The sequence below is a fragment of the Phyllobates terribilis genome, unplaced genomic scaffold (genome assembly GCF_046119375.1).
Source record: "Phyllobates terribilis strain yellow unplaced genomic scaffold, ASM4611937v1 Scaffold_7__3_contigs__length_470593459, whole genome shotgun sequence".
Taxonomy (NCBI): Eukaryota; Metazoa; Chordata; class Amphibia; order Anura; family Dendrobatidae; genus Phyllobates; species Phyllobates terribilis.
The window spans coordinates 240855711-240880016 of NW_027362767.1; the positions used below are offsets into that span (position 1 = coordinate 240855711).

General features: G+C 48.0%; 1 protein-coding gene across 1 annotated transcript in view; it reads right to left on the minus strand.

Annotated features, from left to right (window-relative positions):
- The window catches only part of PNCK (pregnancy up-regulated nonubiquitous CaM kinase), an 82591-nt gene that overhangs the window by 37663 nt on the left and 20622 nt on the right, over positions 1-24306 (minus strand). The window contains exon 3 of the mRNA XM_073639940.1: positions 9546-9677. Within this exon, the coding sequence (XP_073496041.1) occupies positions 9546-9677 (132 nt within the window). The remainder of the gene's footprint in view (positions 1-9545; positions 9678-24306) is intronic.

Sequence of the window (24306 nt, forward strand, 5' to 3'; positions counted from 1 at the left end):
GCAGCTATTGGTCTGAGAGGTAGAGATTACCAGGCAATGGTAGAACCAGTTTACTCAGACAGTAGGCCCACCATCTTGACAGCACGGGGGGTGGTTAATGTACGCCATGGGAGGGTGCCCGTTCGCATAATCAATATCGGGAAGAGGGAAGTGTACCTGCCCCGGTATGCCACGCTAGCCAAATTATATACCATTAACCAAAATGCTATACAATCTGTGGAACCCTTGCCTCCATCTCACCCGGAGGAAGGTAACGGCTCTAAGACAACAATGGAGGACTGGTGTCAGCAACTACATTTGGGTACTGACTCCACTCCCTCACACCAGAAACAGGGAGTCTATCGGGTGGTTCAAGAGTACGAGAGAGTGTTTAGTAAACACCCGTTAGACTTCGGGCGAGTCAAGGGGGTAGAACACCACATCCCCACGGGAGACCATCCTCCCATAAAAGAGAGGTATCGACCCGTACCCCCTGCACACTACCAACACGCCAAGGGGATGCTTAGAGACATGAAGGAAGCTGGGGTGATCAGGGATAGCTGTAGCCCCTGGGCAGCTCCACTAGTCTTAGTCAAAAAGAAAGACAACACCATGAGGATGTGTGTAGATTACCGGAAAATCAACCGTATCACACACAAGGATGCGTACCCCTTACCAAGGATAGAGGAGTCTTTGGCTGCTTTAAGATCTGCTAACTTCTTCTCTACCTTGGATCTCACTAGTGGGTACTGGCAGGTTCCTGTAGCAGAGGCGGACCGGGAGAAGACCGCATTCACCACCCCGATGGGACTTAGCGAGTTTACCTGTATGCCGTTCGGACTCTGCAACGCACCAGGAACCTTCCAACGATTAATGGAGTGCTGTCTGGGCCACAGAAACTTCGAGACGGTCCTGTTGTACCTGGACGATGTCATCGTATATTCTAAGACTTATGAGGACCACCTGAAACACCTGGCGGAAGTGTTCGAAGCTCTGGCAAGCTACGGCCTAAAGGTGAAACCCTCCAAGTGTCACCTCCTGAAACCAAAGGTGCAGTACCTGGGACACGTGGTGAGCGCTGATGGAGTGGCTCCCGACCCTGATAAGATCACCGCAATTAAGGAATGGCCAAGTCCCTCCAGTGTAAAGGAAGTGCGGCAGTTCCTCGGGTTGGTAGGCTACTACCGCAGGTTCATCCCCGGTTTCACCAAAAAGGCAGCTCCTATGCAGGACCTCCTGATAGGCCAGTCCCGGAAGGCCAAGAACCAGAAGCCGCCCTTCAGATGGGAGAAGTTGGAAGAAGAGTCCTTCCGCCAGCTGAAGATGGCCCTCACGGGGGATGAAATCCTGGCGTACCCGGATTACAGCCAGCCCTTTATCCTCTACACCGACGCAAGCAACATCGGACTAGGAGCCGTGCTGTCCCAGATCCAGCAGGGGAAAGAGCGAGTAATCGCTTACGCCAGCCGAAAACTGCGACCCACCGAAAGAAACCCTGAGAATTACAGCTCATTTAAGCTAGAGTTCCTGGCAGTGGTGTGGGCAGTCACCGAACGCTTTAAGCACTACCTCGCTTCTTCTCGGTTCGTCGTGTACACGGATAACAACCCGTTGACACACCTGGACACGGCAAGACTCGGTGCCCTAGAGCAGAGATGGATGGCCCGCCTGTCCAACTACGAGTTCACCATCAAATACCGGGCAGGACGCTCCAATACCAACGCGGACGCCCTGTCCAGGATGCCAAACCTACCGGACGTAGGAGAAGATCCAGAGGGACTGGAAGAAGTCGAACTCCCCGCGTTTCACCGTCATGGGACTATCCAGTATTCCCATCGGGTAAGGAGTAAGCAAGGCGCTACGCTTAACCCCTTACCTCACTACAACTGGGCGGAAACGCAAGACAGTGACCCTGCCGTCCGGCTGGTGAAGGAGATGCTGACTCGGCCAGAGGCTCGCCTTGACCCAGACGCTCCGGAGGAAGCCAAGCAACTGTGGGCAGAAAAGAGTAGACTGTTCCTTTACAAGGGGAAGTTGTGCCGCAGGATGGTTAACTCCCGGACGCATGAACTAATCTGGCAAGTAGTGGTGCCACGACGAGACGCAGCCATGGTGATGGAGGCATACCACGATGGAGCTGGGCATTTCGGATGGAAGAAGCTGGAGTTCCTGCTGCGCGGGCGGTTCCATTGGGTAGGCATGAGGGGAACCATCGAGAGGTGGTGCAGAGACTGTGGCCCGTGCAACCTGAGGAGGAAGGACCGTGCCAGCCAGAAGACTCCCCTGAAGTCCATCGTCACCCGGCAGCCGTTGGAACTGGTAGCCTTGGATCATGTAAAACTGACCCCAAGCAGAAGTGGCTACGTCTACGCGTTAACCATCGTGGATCATTACTCCCGGTTCTTGGTTGTCGTCCCCGTCAAGGACTTAACGGCTCAAACAGCAGCTAGAGCCTTCCAGCAGCACTTCTGCCGTCCACACGGGTACCCGGACCAAGTGCTGACGGACCAGGGACCTGCCTTTGAAGCGGAGGTCTTCCAGGAATTCTGCAATCTGTATGGCTGCCGGAAGATAAGGACGACACCCTATCATCCGCAAACTAATGGACTTTGTGAGAAAATGAACCAGGTGGTAATGGATCTTCTGAAAACGTTGCCCCTGGAAGAACGCAGTCTGTGGCCTGAGAAGCTGCCCGATCTGGTGGACCTATACAACCACATCCCGGTAGGTTCCACCAACTGTACCCCGGCTTACCTAATGACGGCGAGACCTGGTAAGTTACCTGTTGACCTGGAAATGGGAGTCCTGACACCCGAGGACACTTCACCAGAAGCAGACTGGGACACAGAGAGGCAGCAGCAGTACCGGAAAGTACAGGAGAGCGTGGAGCGAAGTCTCTGTCAGGCTAGGGAGAGACAAGAGAAAACTTACAACCAGTATGCTCCCGCTGTTCCCCTGGTGCCCGGAGAGCAGGTCTTGAAGAGGAAAAGACGGCTCCACAAGTTGGACGACCAGTGGGAGAAGGACCCGTACACCGTACTGCCCTCAAGCCACGAGAACCCGAAGGTCTGTACCATCAGTAAAGACGGAGGGGAGACCACAGCCATTGTATCCCGGGATCACCTGAAGAAGTGTCCTGAACAGCTACGGAACCCTGAAGAGGAACAAGAAGACCATCGACCCGTAGAGGAAAGGGAAGATATGGTTAGTACTGTGCTCGGAGACTTCCCTCGGTCTTGGACTCAAGTCAATGGTGCAGTTGTGGTACCCGTACTCACCTTCCTCCAACCAGCATCCCAAGCACCTACGGAGCAACAGGTAGAGCTGGAAGAACAGCCGGTCCAGGAGGCAGAAGACCCCACACCAGCAGATCAGGAGGATCAACCCTCTGCTTGCAGTGAGCCTGCCATATCCCTAGTGAGCCAAAGGGCCCATAGACAGCTGCCCAATTTACCCTTGACAGCTCCTACACCCTGTAGTTCAGGGCCAGACAGTCAGCTCCGTAGGTCCACTAGGGCCACTAGAGGCCAGTTACCCGCACGTTGGAGGATTTGAAGTGTATAAATTGTTTTATTTGTGGTTACCTGTTTTTCTTGTTGCTTGTGTATAATTATGTGTTTCTAGTTGTTTATAGGAGTCTTTGGTGGATTTACCGGGAATCCTGTGTACATAGTTGGAGCGTAACCCAGGACGGACTAAAGACTGTTAAGGACTCGGGGCAGGACAGACCCCTACCTGGTTACGTCTCCCTGTTTTGGTGAAATGGACACCTTGCTTTCTTCAAAGACTGCACCCGGTTACGGACATGCCGTGACCACCTTTATGTGTTTCTTTATTGTATTGTTATTGTTATATCTTGTTATGTTTTTCTAAAATATGTTTAGTCCCGGAGTACTAAATTTCACTAGGGGGGAATGTGGCACCCCAGGGGTCTGGTTTCCACAGTAACAGCAATGTTATGTCTGAGAGCAGGAGGGAGGTCTCTTGGTCAGGAATCCTATGCATGCCACACCTCCTGCCCAGTCCTGGGAGGGGAAGAACTTCCCCTATATAAACCTAGGGCTGAGGCAGGGTTAGTGAGTAGAGAAGATGTAGAGACAGAGAAAAGAAGCAAATATAGGAACAGAACATCAGGAGCTCTGTAGGAGCAGTGTTACAAGGAGTCAGGGGCTGGCAGCTGCAGTGCTCGCCCTGACTGAGAAGATTTCTTACCGGACCCGGAGTCCGAGGCTGTGGGGACTAACTCCTACCCAGCAGCAGAATCCGTCAGGCAGGGGATTCCAGGTCCTCTGGCCAAGAAACCCGAAGGCACGGTCACACGCATGGGACCAGCACCGCCGTCGTGGAGCGGAAGCTACTAGAAGGCCCCGAGTCACCGGCCATACGGGTGAGCACCACACGGTACGCTCAGGGACGTGGGCTACTTATACCCGCCTCTAGCAAGGTAGCCAGAAGAGTACAGTTAGTTTGGGAGGCCTACAACTCCGCCTGGCCAGGGGAGATCCCATCTGCTCAAGGACTGACCAGGCCCCAATCGCTAGCCAGTACTCCGGGAGGGTCTATCTTTGTCACCAGTAAAGACCCTGAACTACACCGTACCGTCTCAGGAAACTTGATAAAAGTTGAAGGAAAGATGAATGCAGCACGTTATCAGCAAATACTGGAGGCAAATTTGCACTCATCAGCCCGGAAGCTGCGCATGGGACGTACTTGGACGTTCCAACATGACAACGATCCAAAACACAAGGCCAAGTCGACCTGTCGTTGGCTACAGCAGAACAAAGTGAAGATTCTGGAGTGGCCATCTCAGTCTCCTGACCTCAATATCATTGAGCCACTCTGGGGAGATCTCAAGTGCGCAGTTCATGCTAGACAGCCGAGGAATTTACAGGAACTGGAGGCTTTTTGCCAAGAAGAATGGGCAGCTTTACCATCTGAGAAAATAAAGAACCTCATCCAGAACTACCACAAAAGACTTCAAGCTGTCATTGATGTTAGAGGGGGCAATATACGGTATTAAGAACTGGGGTATGTGAACTTTTGATCAGGGTCATTTGGATGGTTTTGGTTGTCATTAAGATTTAAAAAGAGAAAACACAGTAGTTTGCCAATAAATGGCTTCACCCAACCAATAACCATATTCTCTGAAACAAGGCCAAGAAAGGAAAAATTCTGCCGGGGTATGTAAACTTTTGAGCACAAATGTATGTATATCAGGATGTGGCCCAGGAGGAGGGGCATATACAAAGATGAAGGATATATATACCAAGATTGGGGATATATATATCAGGATAAGGCCCAGGATAAGGGATATATATACCAGGATGGAGGACACACATATGTATATATATACCAGGATGAAGGGGGGGCTCCTGTCCATATCTTGCCCCTGAGCCCATTGGACTCAAGTTATGCCGGTGGCAGGTACGTCCAAAATAAGTGATCAAACCCAACCCCCAAACAGGACAATTATTAAAAGGCCGATTTTGATTTTCCATTAACGGACACACTCAACAATAATTGGCTGGAATAAAAAAGTCGCCCTCAAGAGACTTTCATGACTTTCTCACTGATATGGGCGGTGATATGAGTAAGGATATTGTAGGAGGTTTGACCATGAGAGCAGCAGATCTGGACACCCTTGTTGGCAATGAGACATAACACTTATAAAGTGACCTTGATATTTTATAACGACCTATATGCATACACAGGATTTCAGAAAAACCCACTAAAACCAAACTATTGTCCTTAAATATCCAGTAACCAAGAAAATGATAGAAGTGACTTCATATCCAGTCCGCATTCTCTTCTGTATCCCGAGAATGTTACTGTAAGCCCAGGATTATTCCTGAGAGTGAAATATGTCCGCCTCGACCTCGCAGCGCTATTGTTAATACTAGCACAGGGCGCCATATATTATATAGCGTGACGGGAACGCTGAACCCTTCTGCAGAAACACTAAATCCTATTTCATCTTGACAAATCTTTGGCAACCTCAGTTTATATTTTCGGTTACTTAAAGGGAAACCAACCGTCAGCAGTTTTTAAACAGAAAGGAAAATACAGAATATCAAGGTTACCTATTGGAGCCCCAAAATCTTCAAAGGGGTTGTCGAAATAACGTTTGTAATTTGATTTCATTAAGAACTTTGCACTGTTTGCCTTCTATAGCCTCTGTGTTAAACTGTCCATTACGAACTGCAGAATGAGTTAACTGAGAATCTGTCAGTGAGCTCCTTTTAAAGGTCCGATTTATGAGCTTCTCTCATTTGATTAATGACCACAGACCATATCAAAGTTGAAGGTGCAAGGAAACAAAGATCCTGTAAAAGCCAAGCAGTGCAAAAATTTTAATGAAACCAAATTTCAAAAATGATTTTTAAGCCCAAATAGATGCATGTGTGTACAAAATTGTCCACAAAGAGGTGGACATTCCCTTTAATATGCTTTTAGGAATCCATTCTGCTGGTAATGTGCAGTCTTATAGGCCAATCATGGAGTAAGGAGTCCTGGATTCCTCTCTATCTGGGACTCATGCAAGGTGAATTTGAAATGCAGAGACCTCCCTTGTAAAATCTTTTGTAAAATGGGGTAAGACCTAGCATTGCATAAACAAAATTACCAACATTATGAATGGCAAATTTGAGCCTTTCCTCAAAAAAGGTCTCCAAGATGGCCACTTTGAGGCGTAGTTTTTGCTAAATTCCATCCCTTTTTGTGTATTGCCCTGGAAAATAGGACTATTGGCAAGTATGCATAAATAATCTGTATATCATAGGAAAAATGGTGAAATCTTCTCTTTCAGACTATATTGTATTAATTGAATGGAGTTCCAGTGAAAACTCCCATGGGTCCTGGACGCTGCTGACCTTGACTGATTGGAAGTGTAATACATGGATGGGATTGAGGTAGAGTTGCAGTTTGTTAGAAGCTCTCTGCTCTGGATAATAAAGAAGACTGCCAAGAAGACTTATGCTCAAAGTGGGGTTGTCTTGTAGAAGTAGATGCAGGCTGTAGAAACCACAGGAGTTTGCAGAGGGGATTGCAGATCAACATTAGAGGACACAGACAGAAGAGGCTCCTGTGCAAGAACAGTATATGGACTTTTTTAAGTCCAATAACTCATCATGATGCAAAATTCCACCAGGTTTGGAGTTACAAATGTATGTCTTTACCTGTTGGGACCCAGGTTGCACCCCAACAACTGGACGAACTGGATGGTATCAAACTCCGAAACAGACAGCAAGTGAGCATGACATGGACTGAATACTCAGACACACCTTAAAAGGCTTTAGGTGATGATGTCAGTGAAACAAAGAGAAACCCAACATGGAGCACAGCAAAGGGCAACAGCCATAGGGGAAGGGAGCAGAGCCCGGCCCTGGAGCCGTGACAGATATGTAACAGTAATGCTGCATCTATAGGTAATGTCTGACTCTACATGGCCTTCCGGGGTAACAATTGTCTTTTATAGGACTCCTTCAGCTTCAATCCCACATGCTTTACACTGCAGCTCTGTATATCCAGATTGGCTGCTGAATATCGGCACAAGTTCTCCACTAGTTCACCAGGAAGAGATTCATTTCAAGGACAAGGATGGCACGATTATAAACTACCGAAAGACTGTAAACTGAGAAAATAAGAAAGAATCCTAAAAGACGTAAAAGAGAAGAAAAAAAAATCAGAGCGGGACATAAAAATCAGCCTAGAGCGCAGTATCAGAGGAGCGTGGGATGTCTGTAGTACGCACCTTACATACTGAGGCAGCTGGCGACGCCGCATCCCTCCGCTCAGACAATTACACATGCAGGAAAACGTGAGGAGATTTACAATCATTTTATACTGTCGGTATAACAAACCTGCATTACGGCTCTCCTCTGGTATATCTACCTGCATGTAAAAGACATGCCCAGGGACCCGAGACAGCAAATCCAGCGCTCCTTAAACAGGAAAACTCCCTCGGAGCCATTATACGGCTTTATTCCATCTTCCCCATCACGTCCGCACTGCTAAGCTAGTGAGGTTTATGTTATAAAAAGACAAAGAGCGGCGTATACAGCTCATGAATATAAAAGGCAGCCCCATGCAAACATAGGGACTATATCGGAGCAGATTACTTAGATAAATATCTGAGCCCCAATATACATTACATTTAGTGATCCACTAGAAATACTCCAGGTAAAAAGCATCTAAAAAATAAAATAAGTTACTCTGTATACATTAACTAATAAATTAAAGAATTAAACATTGCAAGCGACGACTAAGCTGCAGCCTAAAACGTAAAGCCCATGTATAAAGTAAATTAATCTATATACACTTTCCATTCTTGTTAACTTTTGTTACCTCTTTTCTGGGGGGAAGGGATATATTTGCATAGCCACACCCCTTTTTACAGGTCACGCCTCTTCTACACAATGTCCCCGCCCCTGAGGAGCTAAGTCTAATTATGTAGTATCCCGATGTCATGGCAAAGCAAGTGATGGGATAATGCTGCCTTGTGGGATGGTTTGTATGGTGCTCAGGAGACTTGTGATGGTTTTTGGGAGTCCATGATGTCTTTTTTTCTAAGATTCTCCCAGATGTTGAGGGAGATTTGGAAAGTATAAACATTTCCTAATCCTGACCCTATAAAAATGATGCTGTGTTAGGTTTCAGATAAGAATTTCTAATCTCTGTTGTCTATTATACTATTCATTAGTTTGGGTTTTTTAGGTTTCAAATAGGTAATAAAGTGCCCGCCCCCCTGTTGTCTATTATTTCATACTTTGCCAAAAAATTATAGATGTTCTGTAGACTAAAAAGACATACTATGCCATTCCTTTATGACACGCAATGCTGGTAACATGCACTATTTTATACTTAGTGCAAAAGCTCAGGGGTGGGCCATGCCACAGTGAATAAAAGAAATCCAAAGATAGAACTATGCCGTGCCCGCCCCTGCGGATCCTTCATCAGGCCAAACACAATGTATGAGCTTTGCCTGGTATGATTCAGTAGTAAATACTTTTGCAAATCAGTTGCGCTGACAGTATAGTTGAAGCCAGACCTCAATCTTACCTACATCATCTATAAAGAAAGTTTCAAACCTTTATAAATATGACACTTATACTGAATGCCATTTTTGGTTAATGGAAATATACCAGAAACTGAACCGATAAACCTCCCTCATTGCATAGAAGTATCACAGGCCTTGATTAAGGTAAAGTAAGTTTAAGGGGGCTGCCTAAAGTTAAAAAAAGATCTGCTTATTTCCACTAAAACAGCGCCACTCTGGTCCATCGGCTGTGACTGGTACTGCAGCTTAGTCCCATTTACCTGACCAGTCAGGGACAGACATAACACATATGCTATAAATATGGAAGCAGACCCTTCTTTAAATACTCTAAAGACTCTTTAGAAAGTGAAAAGTAGAAATAGCAATGTATTTTATGAACAATTCTTGAACGGAGAAATTAATAAATGGTGCAATACCAGACACATCCTATGAATAAAAGTGGCGCTGCTTCTGGAACAAAAAGTGCCTTGTTTTCTGATCCCTAATTTAATATTTGTAGTAATCTCCTTACTTTTTGAGAACTGCGATCTCATTTTCCACCACAGCTTCTTTCCCACGTAGAGCCTTCTTTGGGATACATTTTAGGGCTACCAAATGCTCGGTATCCTTTTCTTGAGCCAGGACAACTTCAGAAAACGCTCCCCTATAGAGAATAGAAAATAGATTAGTGTCTCTTTATTGTGTCCATCCTACTGTTCAGACCTACACAAGTTCTTGCCCTATGCCTTTCTTGTAAACCTTTTACCCTATTTCATGGGTGGTCCATCCTTACCTGGTTCTTTCCCATACTCCGCCTGGTGATGACTCTTCTAGTATCTCATTATCTGGTATGTTCTATATTTTGTAGCTTAGACAGTAAAACAAGACTTTTTTGGCATCCACTGTGCTGCACACCACGACTACTGGTGACCACAGTCATTGAGTTGGTCACCAACGTAGACCGCATAATCACAGTTGGACAAATTGGACAGATAGACACCTGGAGAAGAAGGCTGCCACGGGGCAGTACAGGTGGCACTGAGCAAGGGTGTCAGTCTTATGAGTGTAACCAACCCAATATAATTTTCAATAACATGCAAATATTTGGTTCTATATTTCACAGACCCTAAAAGATCTTCTGTCCACCTTCTGGAGGAACCATGTCATGCAAGGTGTAGGTCTAAAAAAAATGACCAAAAACATATTATACTCTCTTTCTTTTCAACCACAGTCGCCCAACAAATAAATCATAGGAAATCTTTTAAATTGCCCAGTGGATCCTGATTATTTTAATGATGGCCCTGTTGGAGAACACCAAGAAGAAACCAACACAACAGCCTGTTCAATGGTAGTCGATGCCTACAGCATTATTAAAAAGTTGTAAGGCTTTATAAGGGGTGTTCAGTGCTGCTTTATCCATAGGGCCACCCTTATATCATTTAATATAAGACCATGACGTGGTAAAAGGTGGCTCCACCTTAAATAAGTTGAAGGCATCTGTGGTCACTCCGAAAGTACGCTGGGTCTACAAATGCCTCAAAATGGCCAGGTGGTGTTTTTCCTTCAAAGAAGGTCTATTATGGGGGAACATTCTCTAAAAGTTAGGAGATTTATTTAACATCTTTTAACCCTGATTCAAGGAATTGTAGAGGTGAAATCTCAAGGACGATGCTTCATTCCAATGTTTTATGTGATAAATAGTGTTGAATAAATGATTTTATTATCTCCTTCTACTCAGCAGTGGAAGACTGGGACTCTCCTCATTTCCTCCGAGAGAGCTGATGGATGAGCGGATGCGATTGTAAAGCACATTTTATCCATCTCTGGTGGTAATTACCGCAGCCTAAAAATTATGTGTTTTGATTGCCATCCATACGTGCTGTTATAAGAGCATAATACCTCCTGTGTGACATGGAGAGGGTCTTCTGCCCCCAGTTCTATCCATCAGCACCGAAGCGGTAGACAGATAATCACACTACGCCCTCCCAGCCGGAACGCTCGTTTCATCACCTTTACGATGAAAAGTCACAGGAAGCAGACAATCGGTGCATATCTCTACATGGCACTTATATATCTAACACACTGAAATACAGAGGAGTAGGGTAACCTACCACTGGAAAATATCTGGTACCACAAGGAACACACACAAGCTCCTAAAACTATACAGAAGCCATTCATTCCATGGTATGAACAATTAATGTGACATGCAGAAGTAGTGCTGTTGCTTCAAAAGCATCCAGCAACTATCACAAATAACACAAGCACAGGAGACAGGAAGTGTTGTGCTTCAGAAGCATCCAGCAACTAGAGGGGTTAACACAGTCACAAGAGACAGGGAGTGTTTTAGCAGAGCCCCAGGGGGATTTGTGAGGAACTTGTTATTGTAGTCTGGCTGAAGCTGAAGAGAAAGGTGGTGTGTTATCTGTTATGCACACGCCCGGACTGACTGGCGTGTGCGTGATTAGTGATCCCACTGTGCCATGAACCGGAGAGTGCCTGGAGGGGCGTAACTAAGTATCAACCCGATCCGACCCAGGTCGCACGACGGCTACGACGCCGTGCACCAGGGAGGAACTGAGCAGAGGTACCAGGTGCGACTCCAGGTCAGACCCCTGACACGGCTGTTGACCCACACCGGGGAATACAGGAACAAGCAGGTTAGAGCACAGGCTGGATAGGGTCCAGTACAGACTAGGAGACGGGTTCAGAGCCGCAGATGCGGTAATCAAGCAGAGTAAAGCAAAACCGCAGGTGCGGTAGACAAGAGTGAGCAGAGAGAAACCGCAGGTGCGGTGGACAAGGCTGAGCAGAGCGAAACCGCAGGTACGGTGGACAAGGCTGAGCAGAGCGAAACCGCAAATGCGGTGGACAGGGCTGAGCAGAGCGAAACCGCAGGTGTGGTGGACAAGGCTGAGCAGAGCAAAACCGCAGATGCGGTGGACAAGGCTGAGCAGAGCGAAACCGCAGGTGCGGTGGACAAGGCTGAGCAGAGTGAAACCGCAGATGTGGTGGACAAGGCAGAGCAGAGCGAAACCGCAGATGCGGTGGACAAGGCAGAACAGAGCAAAACCGCAGATGCGGTGGACGAGGCTGAGCAGAACGAAAGCGCAGATGCGGTGGACAAGGCTGAGCAGAGCGAAACCGCAGGTGCGGTGGACAAGGCTGAGCAGAGCGAAACCGCAGGCGCGGTGGACAAGGCTGAGCAGAGCGAAACCGCAAGTGCGGTAGACAAAGCAGAGCAGAACGAGCAGAAACCGCCAGAGCGGTAAGTAAGGCAGAGCAGAGATAAACTGCCCAAGCGGTGAGCAAAGACAGAGCAGAGGGGACAGAGCTCTGTTCACACGGAACAGACTGGAAGGGAAAGGCAGAACCAGATACACACAAGGTACTTGCAAAGAAGTAGCGAGTGGACTCCAAACTCACAAACAGAAGTACAGCGACAACGAGTAGGAGTTAGGTGCAGGTTCAGACTCTGCAGAAAAAGAGAGGAAACGGACAAAGAGACAAAACAGGTAACAAGTTAGGAGACAGTTCAGACAGGAACTGTACTGCAACGAAATACAGGAACGAGCCTAGGTATAGCCAAGTGCTGGTTCAGACACTGCAGCAAAAGGGAGGAAACGGACATAGGGACCAAACAGGTAACAGGTCAGGAGACAGTTCAAACAGGAACTGTACTGCAACGAAATACAGGAATGAGCCTAGGTATAGCCAAGAGCTGGTTCAGACACTGCAGCAAAAGGGAGGAAACGGGCATAGAAACAAAACAAGTAACAGGTTAGGAGACAGTTCAGACAGGAACTGTTACTGCAGCGAAATACAGGAACGAGCCTGGGTATACGGCCCCCAGAGGCAGAAACGAACAGGCTAGGAGCGTGCTCAGACAGGCCTGGGAATACAGCCTCCAGGAAGGCGGACAGGCAGGGAAAAACAGAACAGGACCTGGCACATTCAGAGTCAAGGAGCACACTGAATGTTAAAGTTGCTCAGGCACCAGCTTGTATGTGGAGCTGGTTAAAATATCCAATGACTGACAGCAACAGGCTGAGGACGCATCAGGGGTGAGCCCACAGCAGCTACAAGAAACAGGAAGTGACCGGGCCGCTGCCCTAAGCAGCCAGAACAGAGGCAAGCAGCATGGAAAGAAGCCAGGCTAGCAGACTGGACTGATGATCAAGTTTGCAATCTTGCATAGTGGGAGATGGTGCCCTATGCAAGAGCGCCGCCAGGTATGTTACAGTATCTGTATCTGACAGAAAGCAACTGAACAGGATTCAGATCAGGAGAGAAACTAAACACAGGTCAGATAAACTCCCTGAACTAACAGCGCAGAGTATTATCGGGCAGGAAGATAAAGACTGGAAGGAATTGCGTCACAGGGATCATCTCCCTTATCAAACCCTCCCCCATCCATCTCCATGCAGGATAAAGAATGCTGTGTACTATTGTGTCCTTGTGAAGGAAAAGCCTGTGGTTGTGTATGCATAGAAGTGTGCTGCTAAGAGATCTAATCTATGCTGAATTATGCTACTGAAGAGACTCTAATTCTGTGCCTTGTGAAGAAACTACTGTATTGTTACTGGAGCTGGTTGCTCAAGAAACTCAGACTGTACTGTAATGAAGATTATTACTGTAATATCCCTGAACTGCACTGGCTGTGCTTCAGATTAAATTCCACTGTTAAATTGTTGAAAAAGACTCTTGTCAGATGTATCTGGTTAGCAATTGAATCTATCGTGTACCTGAGAGAAGCTGCAGCCTATGGTCGCCCTGAGTAACGGTTCCCCCAGGATTCCAAAGAATTCATGAAACCCGCCCTATCTGAATCTAGTGGCGTGCGTGTAACACTGATATTTTTAAGTTCCTTTCACCTAAACTTAGCAACCAGAGACTACAAGCACTAAGAATTATAACTTTCCACTGGATCACTATGAATATCAGGACTTATCTCCACTGAGCTATATTTTGTTGACCCTCCTACACTAGATAGAGTCAATGATTTTATCCCTGGACAATTGATACCAGATACTGATTATACCACTGAGCTCCAGGGTTTTACTTCTGCTTCAATAGTTATTCTCAAAAATCAAGTGATCCCCTATCCATGGTTGATGGGAGAGCTCCAGAACCTTGAGAATGGGCTGAATGGAGCAGATGTGTGCATGAGCGACCTTCACTCCATTCATCGTCTATGAGACTTCCACTTCCATCAGTCACATAGTCAATAAATGGAACGGAGGCTGCACATGCACACTTCTGCTCCATTCCGGATGTTTTCAGAGTTCCAGCCGCCCATTTTTGGGGTCCCAATGGTCAGACCTGAAGCGATAAGCAAGTAATGAAGTAACTCTTTAATATACAGTATAAAGTTACCAAAATGACCACCAGAGACCAGAAACTGGTTCTGGCTCTCGGGCATTGGACTCACTAAACATTCTTCTTTCTCTTCTTTTTGTGAATTCTGACTGTACCACTGACCATCGGCGAATAAAAACTGACTGCACCATTAACCATTCGATTTTCAATGCTTACTATTCCAAAAATCATCAGTGACCAGACACTGATTTAACCTAACCAGCAGATCAGTGGTACAGTGAACCAGATTTACCACTTACCACCAGGAATCATACGCTGAATATCCTCAGAAGTAGCAGTATTACATGACTACATATATGTGACCACAAGGGACATGATACAGTGACAATATGACAGACCAGCAGGTATTAGATGAACTGAATGTTCTTCTTCCCCCAATGTTCTTGAATGTTTGTGTGGCGCCCCTGAGGGTTCAGTCGCCACAGAGGTACTGCACCTCAGCCAGAGGTGTGGTATCTCCTTCTCTCAGGTAAGGAGGGAGTGCTGCCCGGGACCCACACACCTGCATCCAACACTACACTGCTCCAGGCCGGCAGGAGGGGCAACATGCATGAGCGCAGCTGCTGAGCCCTGACCCTGGCTGGAGTGGGGGGAACCCAGAGGTAGGGGGAACCAGTAGTGGGTGTGGGTGGAGGAAACAGTTCAGGGGAGCACTATAGTAGTAGGTATATAAAGGGGAGCCATCTTAGGGTGGCAGGTTAGGTCTGTTCAGAAGGACAGTCAGTCAGGGAGCAGAGTCTCTTTAGGAGCTCTGCTCCACAAGTAGGGCCCAGTCTTAGAGGCCCAGGAGGGGAACAGAGGAGTAGGCTCCGATCTACAGAAGGGATCCCAGGGGGTACGACGAGTGCAGGACGGCACCCGTACGCCCCGCATCTGTCAGAAGACAGAGGGATCATAGGCCGCAAGAAGGGGACCGGCCCCTGGACCAACCGTGTTACTCTACGTCTCAGCTGGGAAAACCGGAGGCTTCTGGCTTATATAGTCAGTTGCTGAAGCCTCATTCTAATCCCTGTGAGGGTCAAGCAGGTCCGGGAACTCCAACGTCCCGGAGGGACTTCAGAGCACCTGAGCAGGATTGAGAGTGGGAAGCGCAGAGCAGGAAGGAGAAAGATCCAGTGTGAAGATGGTCTAGCTAGGAACATGAGAAAGTGGGGTTCTGCCAGGTGCTCCTAATCTGCCTGAGGAAGTGCTGAACCCCTGCCTGGTGAACGCAGCGCGACGTGAGAGGCCGACAACTGTACAGTGCACCAGTGGAACTGTCATAAGAACTGTGAGTAAAAACTCGGATGACTGCACTGCACTGCCTCCGTCCATTCTTTTATCTGCGCCATCTTTCCCTCCCTGCACTACAACGCCCAGCGCAACCTACACCGCCTTACACTGCCCTGGAGCTAGCTCTACCTGTGGAGAGCCACACCATCCCAGCTCCAGAGGACTGCTCTGCAGCAGCAGCACCCCTTAGCCGCATTCCACAGGTGGCGTCACAAACTTTCCAAATCCCCTATTAGTCCCCTTTTTACTGACCACCCTGGGTCACGGACCGGGCCAGCCACCGTGATATCCCCCGTCGGCCGACACAGAGGCCCGGCTGCCGAGTACCCCACGGCCCAGGGGGCGCGTCATTTGCTGTACCACTGACCACCAGGGAGTTAACACTAACTACACAGTTAACCATTAGCTTTTTAATACTATTTCATGAATACTTTTTTAACCTAACCACCATATCAGGGATGGACATATTACTGGCACAACCTGTACAACTCCACAATGGCCCAAAAAGTAAGGAGGTCACTTCCAACTCCAAAGCAGCAAACAGCTTCTGTTAAAGTCATATACAAGGGTGCAATATGATGAGGGCTTATATTCTGTTCTTGCACCGGATCAGTGGTACAATGAACCAGATTTAACACTTACCACCAGGAGTCATATATTGAATATCCACAGAAGTTACTGCTATTACAATAACAACCCTCACACATTGGTGATCAAACATGAGTCTTTATAAAAACAATTATTAGTGAAGAAGCATACAAAATTGGATAAAGTAGAAAGCAAGGGACGGACATGTTTCCTTGGTGCCCCTAGTAGTGGTTTTGTGAATATACCGACTTATGTATTGGTCTTTGGTGTCCATTTGACCCCGGCATACTCAAAAATCCATCTAAATCATTGCCCGCAGCCTCAATGGCCACCTAGGATGCATCCTCTCCCTTTCCCAGCCCTGACATCAGTGTGGCATCAGTGAAGAGCAATCATTTTGGGCCAGATCACAATTTCTCTAGGCATCATAGGAAAAACTGAAATTTTGCACACAAAAAAGTCACAAAACATCTAAAATTATCAAACAATTTTCTGCAATCTACGAAAACTTTTCTAAACATTCATCAAGGGTCTACATCACGTCTTCAGGAATATTGGACTCGTATGCGCTTGTTACGTAACCGAGAAACCAAATTCAGCTGCTGAATATTAGCGCCCCTATCCCTGCCAATACCCGGTAATTGTTTCACGCTGCTTCCTTGCTTGTGACTTTGTGCTCTTCTGAAGGGACATCCACCCACGCACGGTACTATGCTCCCACGCCCACGCACAACATATCCCTAGCTCACTAACTAGCAGTCCTCCTCGTTAGCAGAGGGAGGCTGGCATCATCTCCCACGGACGATGGCACTGTGTGGGAGGACGAGGGCAGTGACAACGGCACCCTGCCAGGCAGACGCGATGGCAGGCAAATAAAGCGGAGGAAGAGAAGATATTGGATTAATAAGCCGGAGGAAGGAACGCTGCAGCGCTCTAATACCAGGATCATGCTGATTTCCGCGATCGCAGCGGCCTCACGATACAGTAAATGTCTCATACAGTAGCTAAGCATGGATGACTGGCCAGCCTCCCCTCCTGTGGCACATCGTGGGCTGAACAGATAATTAAGACAGCGGGCGAAACATCAAAAAACATATGCGAGTGGCAGCCAGGAATATCAGATATATTATCATTTTTATCACAAGATGAAAAATAAGTGCAATAATAAAAAAAGAAAAAGATAATATATATTTTTTACTTTTTAATTTTTTTTATTACGTTTTTATTATTTTTTTTTTAAGTTTTGCTATCAAAAAGATCAGTCAATAACTAACGTAAAAAAATCCTTAAAATTACTTCTATTGTCTTCTATCCTCACTGTCTTAGGAGGCAGTGCCAGCCAGGAGAGGGGGTAGGCAGAGTAGGTGGTTTTCTAAGGCTCTATTCAGATGGGGGACACAATTTATTGATTAAAAAGAGATTGGCTCCACCTATATATAAAAGGTAGAGATAGCTTGTATATATATATATATATATGCAGTGGAGACAAACAGGTATATTATATATGAACATTACACACGGAGAAGATTGTGGGCGTGCATTCTGAAACATCTTTTTTTGGGGGGCCAAAGAGAGCTTGACGTGACCAGTCCTGCCTGTGGTGATCATATAAATTACTTAGATGTTTGTCCCTTTATAATAAATTACAAGGACAGATGAATTATTTTCCTATGTCTAGTGAAGTGCTCAAACTGTAAACTAGTAAATAGGAAAAAATTTAATTCATTATCATTGACCCATGACGAACTTTGCCAAGTGAGTTCCTTTCTTCGTGGACTCTCCACTCTGAACTTCTCTGCCCCTCTGCAATATCCACAGTATTACCCACCTGCCTGACTCGACAGGCGCAGGCTCTTGGTTTCTTCTCCTAAGTCCAGATCCCTTTGGGTAAGTCTGCTCTGCATTTCTGTAGTGACCTGCAAATTGCCTCTTCAGAGAAAAAGAGGACTAGAACTCTATTACGCCACCTATTGGAAGCTGCAATCCTACAAGTCACAATCGACCCTTTAACGAGTCGTGCAATATGACTTGGGATATTAGACAAATCAGAATCTCAATTTGCAGACACAGTGTTTCGAGCTGTTGGCCCTCGTCAGTGCAAAGTATGAGAACTGATTTGGCTTGGTGAGAGGCTCTGGACTGAGGTCTAAGGGGTAATGTAGTGACCTGGTAACCAACTTTGACATCATGACCCTTTTAGGGCTGAATCAGACAGCCAGCATTCAGTTACCACAACCACCTCACCATGCACTTCACTCAGCAGGCTCATCATGTCTTCTGAAAATTTCTGCTTGTTTATCAACTATCTGTATTTACTTCCTGGCTCAGAACTGCAGTTAACCATTTGTTTACTGTAAGCATTACAAATTCTTCTTCACTATACTGGTGCTATTCACACTATTACTCTGCTGCAGCTGTGTTTAATTTTCTCTGCAAGCAAGTATCCAGTTTGCTTTTTCATCATTACTGAGTGGCGATTAACCACAAGTCTGCTGGCTGCTTTTGTCTCTGCTATTGACCATTTGTCTGCTGATTGCATACAACTCTGGCTTTAACCATTTGTCTGCTGCAAGTCTTTCGACTTACACAATCCACCTCACCAGGTGAGCCCTTAACACACAGTGACCCCTAATTATCCCTTACTATTGAGGGGACTTTTACACTAGCTGAGACGAAACCCATAGCAGTTATTATGCATGCCGCCCAAGATGGATTTTCACATGCAGATATTTTTGCTGTTCATTTAGGAGTCCCGTCAGAAATAAGTCTGTCTTAGGATACTCAAATCTTTGAATCTTGCCAGGCAGAAAATTGAAATAAAGACTTGTCAGGACCATTGTGTAATGGAATCTTTTGTTGAAGTAAATTTTGAAGTAGATTTGAGTTCCCTTTCAAATCTTTTTCTCCTATAAGCCATTGGATTAACTCTTACAACCAACAACACTGATCTCATTTGTATTCTCTAAGCCTCCTTCTGGACAGGGAAATCTTTCGTGATAATATCTCTTTCACTGGAGTAGAAGCCTTTCTATGTACACATCCTCATTTCACACAGAGAAAGTCCAACAGAAATGTTTGGACAGGAACCAAGCAACATGGTCGTTGACCCTCTAGGGGGGCTCTGACATTGTATAATGAGTGTGTACCTATTATGAGGGGAAAAAAATGGTTTGTATTTTATCCTCCTCCAAGGAGAGAAGGGCGGTATGACTTGGGCCATTCAATGATAATGGCCGCCTTCGCAGCTCAGGAGCTTCACTGGACGAGAGCAACAACCAAGGAAGTATGGCGCTGGGGACAGCTCTAGGTGTATGTGGATCCTTGGACAACAGAGTCACAGGGAGCGACACTGGCACTGATAGCTTGGACAGACAGAGCTGACATGCCCAATACCACCCTTGGCACCCAAACCTAACGTATAGGCAAAGCTCCTGAAGCGTCATTGAGGCAATTGTCTAGCCTTGTTTTTTGGGCACTGGATGGTATGGCTACTTGCACACTGCATGGTTGTAATTATTGCCACTATATGAAAAAGCATTAGGAAGCAGCCTCAATATAAGATAATGCCCTGGTAACACTTCAACCCAGACCCGATCCTACCTAAGTTTACCCTACTCTTGACTCGGAAAGTATAGAAAATATTTAACTAGATTGTCACAGGAGCCTCAAGCTGAGTGGGCTTCCAGCATGGGTCTGTGAAGTAGAGTGCTCTTACAGTATGGGTCTATGAAGCAGAATGGGCTTCCAGTATGGTTCTATGAAGCAGAGTGGGCTTCCTGCATAGGTCTGTGAAGCAGAGTTGGTTTTTTTGTATGGGTCTCCAAGCAGAGTAGGCTTCCTGTATGGGTCTGTAGAGCTAAGTGGGTATCTTGTATGGGTCTGTAGAGCTAAGTGGGTATCTTGTATGGGTCTGTAGAGCTAAGTGGGTTTCCTGTATGGGTCTGTAGAGCTAAGTGGGTTTCCTGTATGGGTCTCTAGAGCTAAGTGGGTTTCCTGTATGGGTCTGTAAAGCTAAGTAGGTATCCTGTATGGGTCGGTAGAGCTAAGTGGGTATCCTGTATGGGTCTGTAGAGCTAAGTGGGTATCCTGTATGGGTCTGTAGAGCTAAGTGGGTATCCTGTATGGGTCTTTAGAGCTAAGAGGGTATCCTGCATGGGTCTGTAGAGCTAAGTGGGTTTCCTGTATGGGTCTGTAGAGCTAAGTGGGTATCCAGTATGAGTCTGTAGAGCTAAGTGGGTTTCCTTTATGGGTCTGTAGAGCTAAGTGGGTTTCCTGTATGGGTCTGTTGGTACAGTGGGCTTCCTGTATGGGCCTATGAAGCAGAGTGCGCTTCCTGCATAGGTCTGTGAAGCAGATTGGTTTTCCTGTATGGGTCTGTAAGCAGAGTAGGCTGCCTGTATGGGTCTGTAGAGCTAAGTGGGAATCTTGTATAGGTCTGTAGAGCTAAGTGGGTTTCCTGTATGGGTCTATAGAGCTAAGTGAGTATCCTGTATGGGTCTATAGAGCTAAGTGGGTATCCTGTATGGGTCTATAGAGCTAAGTGGGTATCCTGTATGGGTCTGTAGAGCTAAGTGGGTTTCCTGCATAAGTGTGTGAGCAAAGTGGCTTCCTTAATGGTTCTGTTGGTAGAGTGGGCTTCCTGTATGGGTCTGTGAAGAAGAGAGGGTTTCATGTATAAGTGTGTGAGCAGAGTGGGCTACCTGTATGGGTCTGTCGGTAGAGTGGGCTTCCTGTATAAGTGTGTGAGCAGAGTGGGCTTCCTGTATAAGTGTGTGAGCAGAGTGGGCTTCCTGTATGTGTGGCACCCCAGGGGTCTGGTTTCCACAGTAACGGCAATGTTATGTCTGAGAGCAGGTGGGAGGTCTCTTGGTCAGGAATCCTATGCATGCCACACCTCCTGCCCAGTCCTGGGAGGGGAAGAACTTCCCCTAGATAAACCTGGGGCTGAGGCAGGGTTAGAGAGTTGAGAGGGAGAGTTCAGCCAGGAGGACTGACAGGGAGCTGTGGCTCCGGCTGGGCCCAGCTCCTGGGCCATGCCAGAAGTAGAGAAGAGAAGCAGCATAGGAAGAAACAACAGGAGCTCTGTGGGAGCAGTGTTACAAAGAGTCAGGGGCTGGCAGCTGCAGAGCTCGCCCTGACTGAGATTTCTTACCGGACCCGGAGTCCGAGGCTGTGGGGACTAACTCCTACCCAGCAGCAGAATCCGTCAGGCAGTGGATTTCAGGTCCTCTGGCCAAGAAACCCGAAGGCACGGTCACACGCATGGGACCAGCACCGCCGTCGTGGAGCAGAAGCTACTAGAAGGCCCCGAGTCACCGGCCACACAGGTGAGCACGACACGGTACACTCAGGGACGTGGGCTACTTATACTCGCTTCTAGCAAGGTAGCCAGAAGAGTATCGTTAGTTTGGGAGGCCTACAACTCCGCCTGGCCAGGGGGGATCCCATCTGCTCAAGGACTGACCAGGCCCCAACTGCTAGCCAGTACTCCGGGAGGGTCTATCTTTGTCACCAGTAAAGACCCTGAACTACACCGCATCGTCTCTGAGTGGTTCCTGCTACCCCCATCATCCACGTCGGCTGCCCTGAGGCCATACCCCTCCCGTTGGGGGTTATACCATCCACGCTGCACCATCCTTCCACCGGCCTCAGCGGTCTGCCCTGCAGCGGCAGCTCCATAGCTGCATTCAACGGGTGGCGTAGTCGTCCATCATCTACCGCTGATACAGCGCCACTTAGTCTGACTCCCTGGGCACGGACCGGGTCACCGCCACGAGACTACAACCCTCAACAGATCCGGCTCCGGGTAAGCTCCTGCATGCGCAACGCAGCGCGACACAGGCCCAGGGGCGCGTCAACTTTTGGCGTAGTCGGCAGGATTTTGTGCCCGCAACCACCGGGTACTGCGTGCCTGAAAAAGACTGTTCAAACTTACCAGTGGTGAAGATTCCCGCCATCCGTGGAGGTTTCCCGCCATCCGGCGCCATCTTCTACCTTCTTCCCGCCATCCGCGAAGTTTTCCCGCCATCCGGCGCCATCTTCTGCCTTCTTCCCGCCATCCGTGGAGTTTTCCTGCCGTTGGACGCCATCTTGAAGACGCCGCGCGGGAAGAAGAGGGGCGTGGACTCCGAAAGCGCGCGAGAACAGAAGCCCCGCCTCACGTCCGGACGTTGCGTAAGGTCCTGGAAGGAGCCCAGCAGACGCCGACGTCACAGGAGCGTGACGGAAGGTCCTCAACCCTGACGATCCACTGCGGAGCCACGGCCTACGGAAGAGGATCATCGCAAGGTAGGCCACGGTCCACTAGGGGGGAGAAGGATGCCGGATACGGAGGAGAGCTTCACCGCTTCAACCCCCGCCAGCGCCACCGCTGTTGCGGTCATGCCTTTCACCATGCCCTATATCCCGGGGGCAGCCTGGCTACCCCAGTACTCAGGGGAGTCACATACCCTGCATGACTTTAGAGAAAAGCTGGATAGCCTCTTCCAGGTGTACCCCCTCACAGAGGAGCAAAAAGTGAGCATCCTGGTGGCCCAATTAACCGGGGCAGCCCAAAGGGAGGTAAAGTCCTGGCCACCTGGGAGGAGGACTGTCGCAGAGATACTAACCCAGCTAACCGAGGAGGAGCTGCAGTACTACCAATACGAGGAAAGCCAAGATGACCCGGACGGGTCTGAGGACTACCCTCAGGAGGGAGCACAAAGAGGACATAGCTACTGAAGGGAAGTAGCGTGAATAAAGAGCTGTAAATAGTTACCCGTAAGGGTACAAGGACTGCTGCTAATTAAAATATGGTCCCCGTTGGGATTAGTGAATTGTTCCCCATGTTCCCCTATCTTAAACCAGGCTGAGGACTGTGAGCAGCCATTCCTTATCCCCACTGACCGAGGACTGAGAGCGGTCGTTCTTTCCCTCTACCTGGCCGAGGACTGAGAGCGGCCATATCCTGTAAATAATTATGTGTTTCTAGTTATTTTTAGGAGTCCTTGGTGGATTTACCGGGAATCCTTGTACATGGTTGGAGCGTAACCTAGGAATGGACTAAAGACTGTTAAGGACTCGGGGCAGGACAGACCCCTACCTGGTTACGTCTCCCTGTTTTGGTGAAATGGACACCTTACTTTTCTTCAAAGACTGCACCCGGTTGCGGACACGCCGTAACCATCTTTATGTGTTTTTCTTATTGTATTATTATTGTTTATACCTTGTTATGTTTTTCTAAAAATATGTTTAGTCCCGGAGTACTAAATTTCACTAGGGGGGAATGTGGCACCCCAGGGGTCTGGTTTCCACAGTAACAGCAATGTTATGTCTGAGAGCAGGTGGGAGGTCTCTTGGTCAGGAATCCTATGCATGCCACACCTCCTGCCCAGTCCTGGGAGGGGAAGGACTTCCCCTATATAAACCAGGGGCTGAGGCAGGGTTAGAGAGTTGAGAGGGAGAGTTCAGCCAGGAGGGCTGACAGGGAGCTGTGGCTCCGGCTGGGCCCAGCTCCTGGGCCATGCCAGAAGTAGAGAAGAGAAGCAGCATAGGAAGAAACAACAGGAGCTCTGTGGGAGCAGTGTTACAAAGAGTCAGGGGCTGGCAGCTGCAGAGCTCGCCCTGACTGAGAAGATTTCTTACCGGACCCGGAGTCCGAGGCTGTGGGGACTAACTCCTACCCAGCAGCAGAATCCGTCAGGCAGGGGATTTCAGGTCCTCTGGCCAAGAAACCCGAAGGCACGGTCACACGCATGGGACCAGCACCGCCGTCGTGGAGCGGAAGCTACTAGAAGGCCCCGAGTCACCGGCCATACGGGTGAGCACGACACGGTACACTCAGGGACGTGGGCTACTTATACTCGCTTCTAGCAAGGTAGCCAGAAGAGTATCGTTAGTTTGGGAGGCCTACAACTCCGCCTGGCCAGGGGAGATCCCATCTGCTCAAGGACTGACCAGGCCCCAACCGCTAGCCAGTACTCCGGGAGGGTCTATCTTTGTCACCAGTAAAGACCCTGAACTACACCGCATCGTCTCTGAGTGGTTCCTGCTACCCCCATCATCCACGTCGGCTGCCC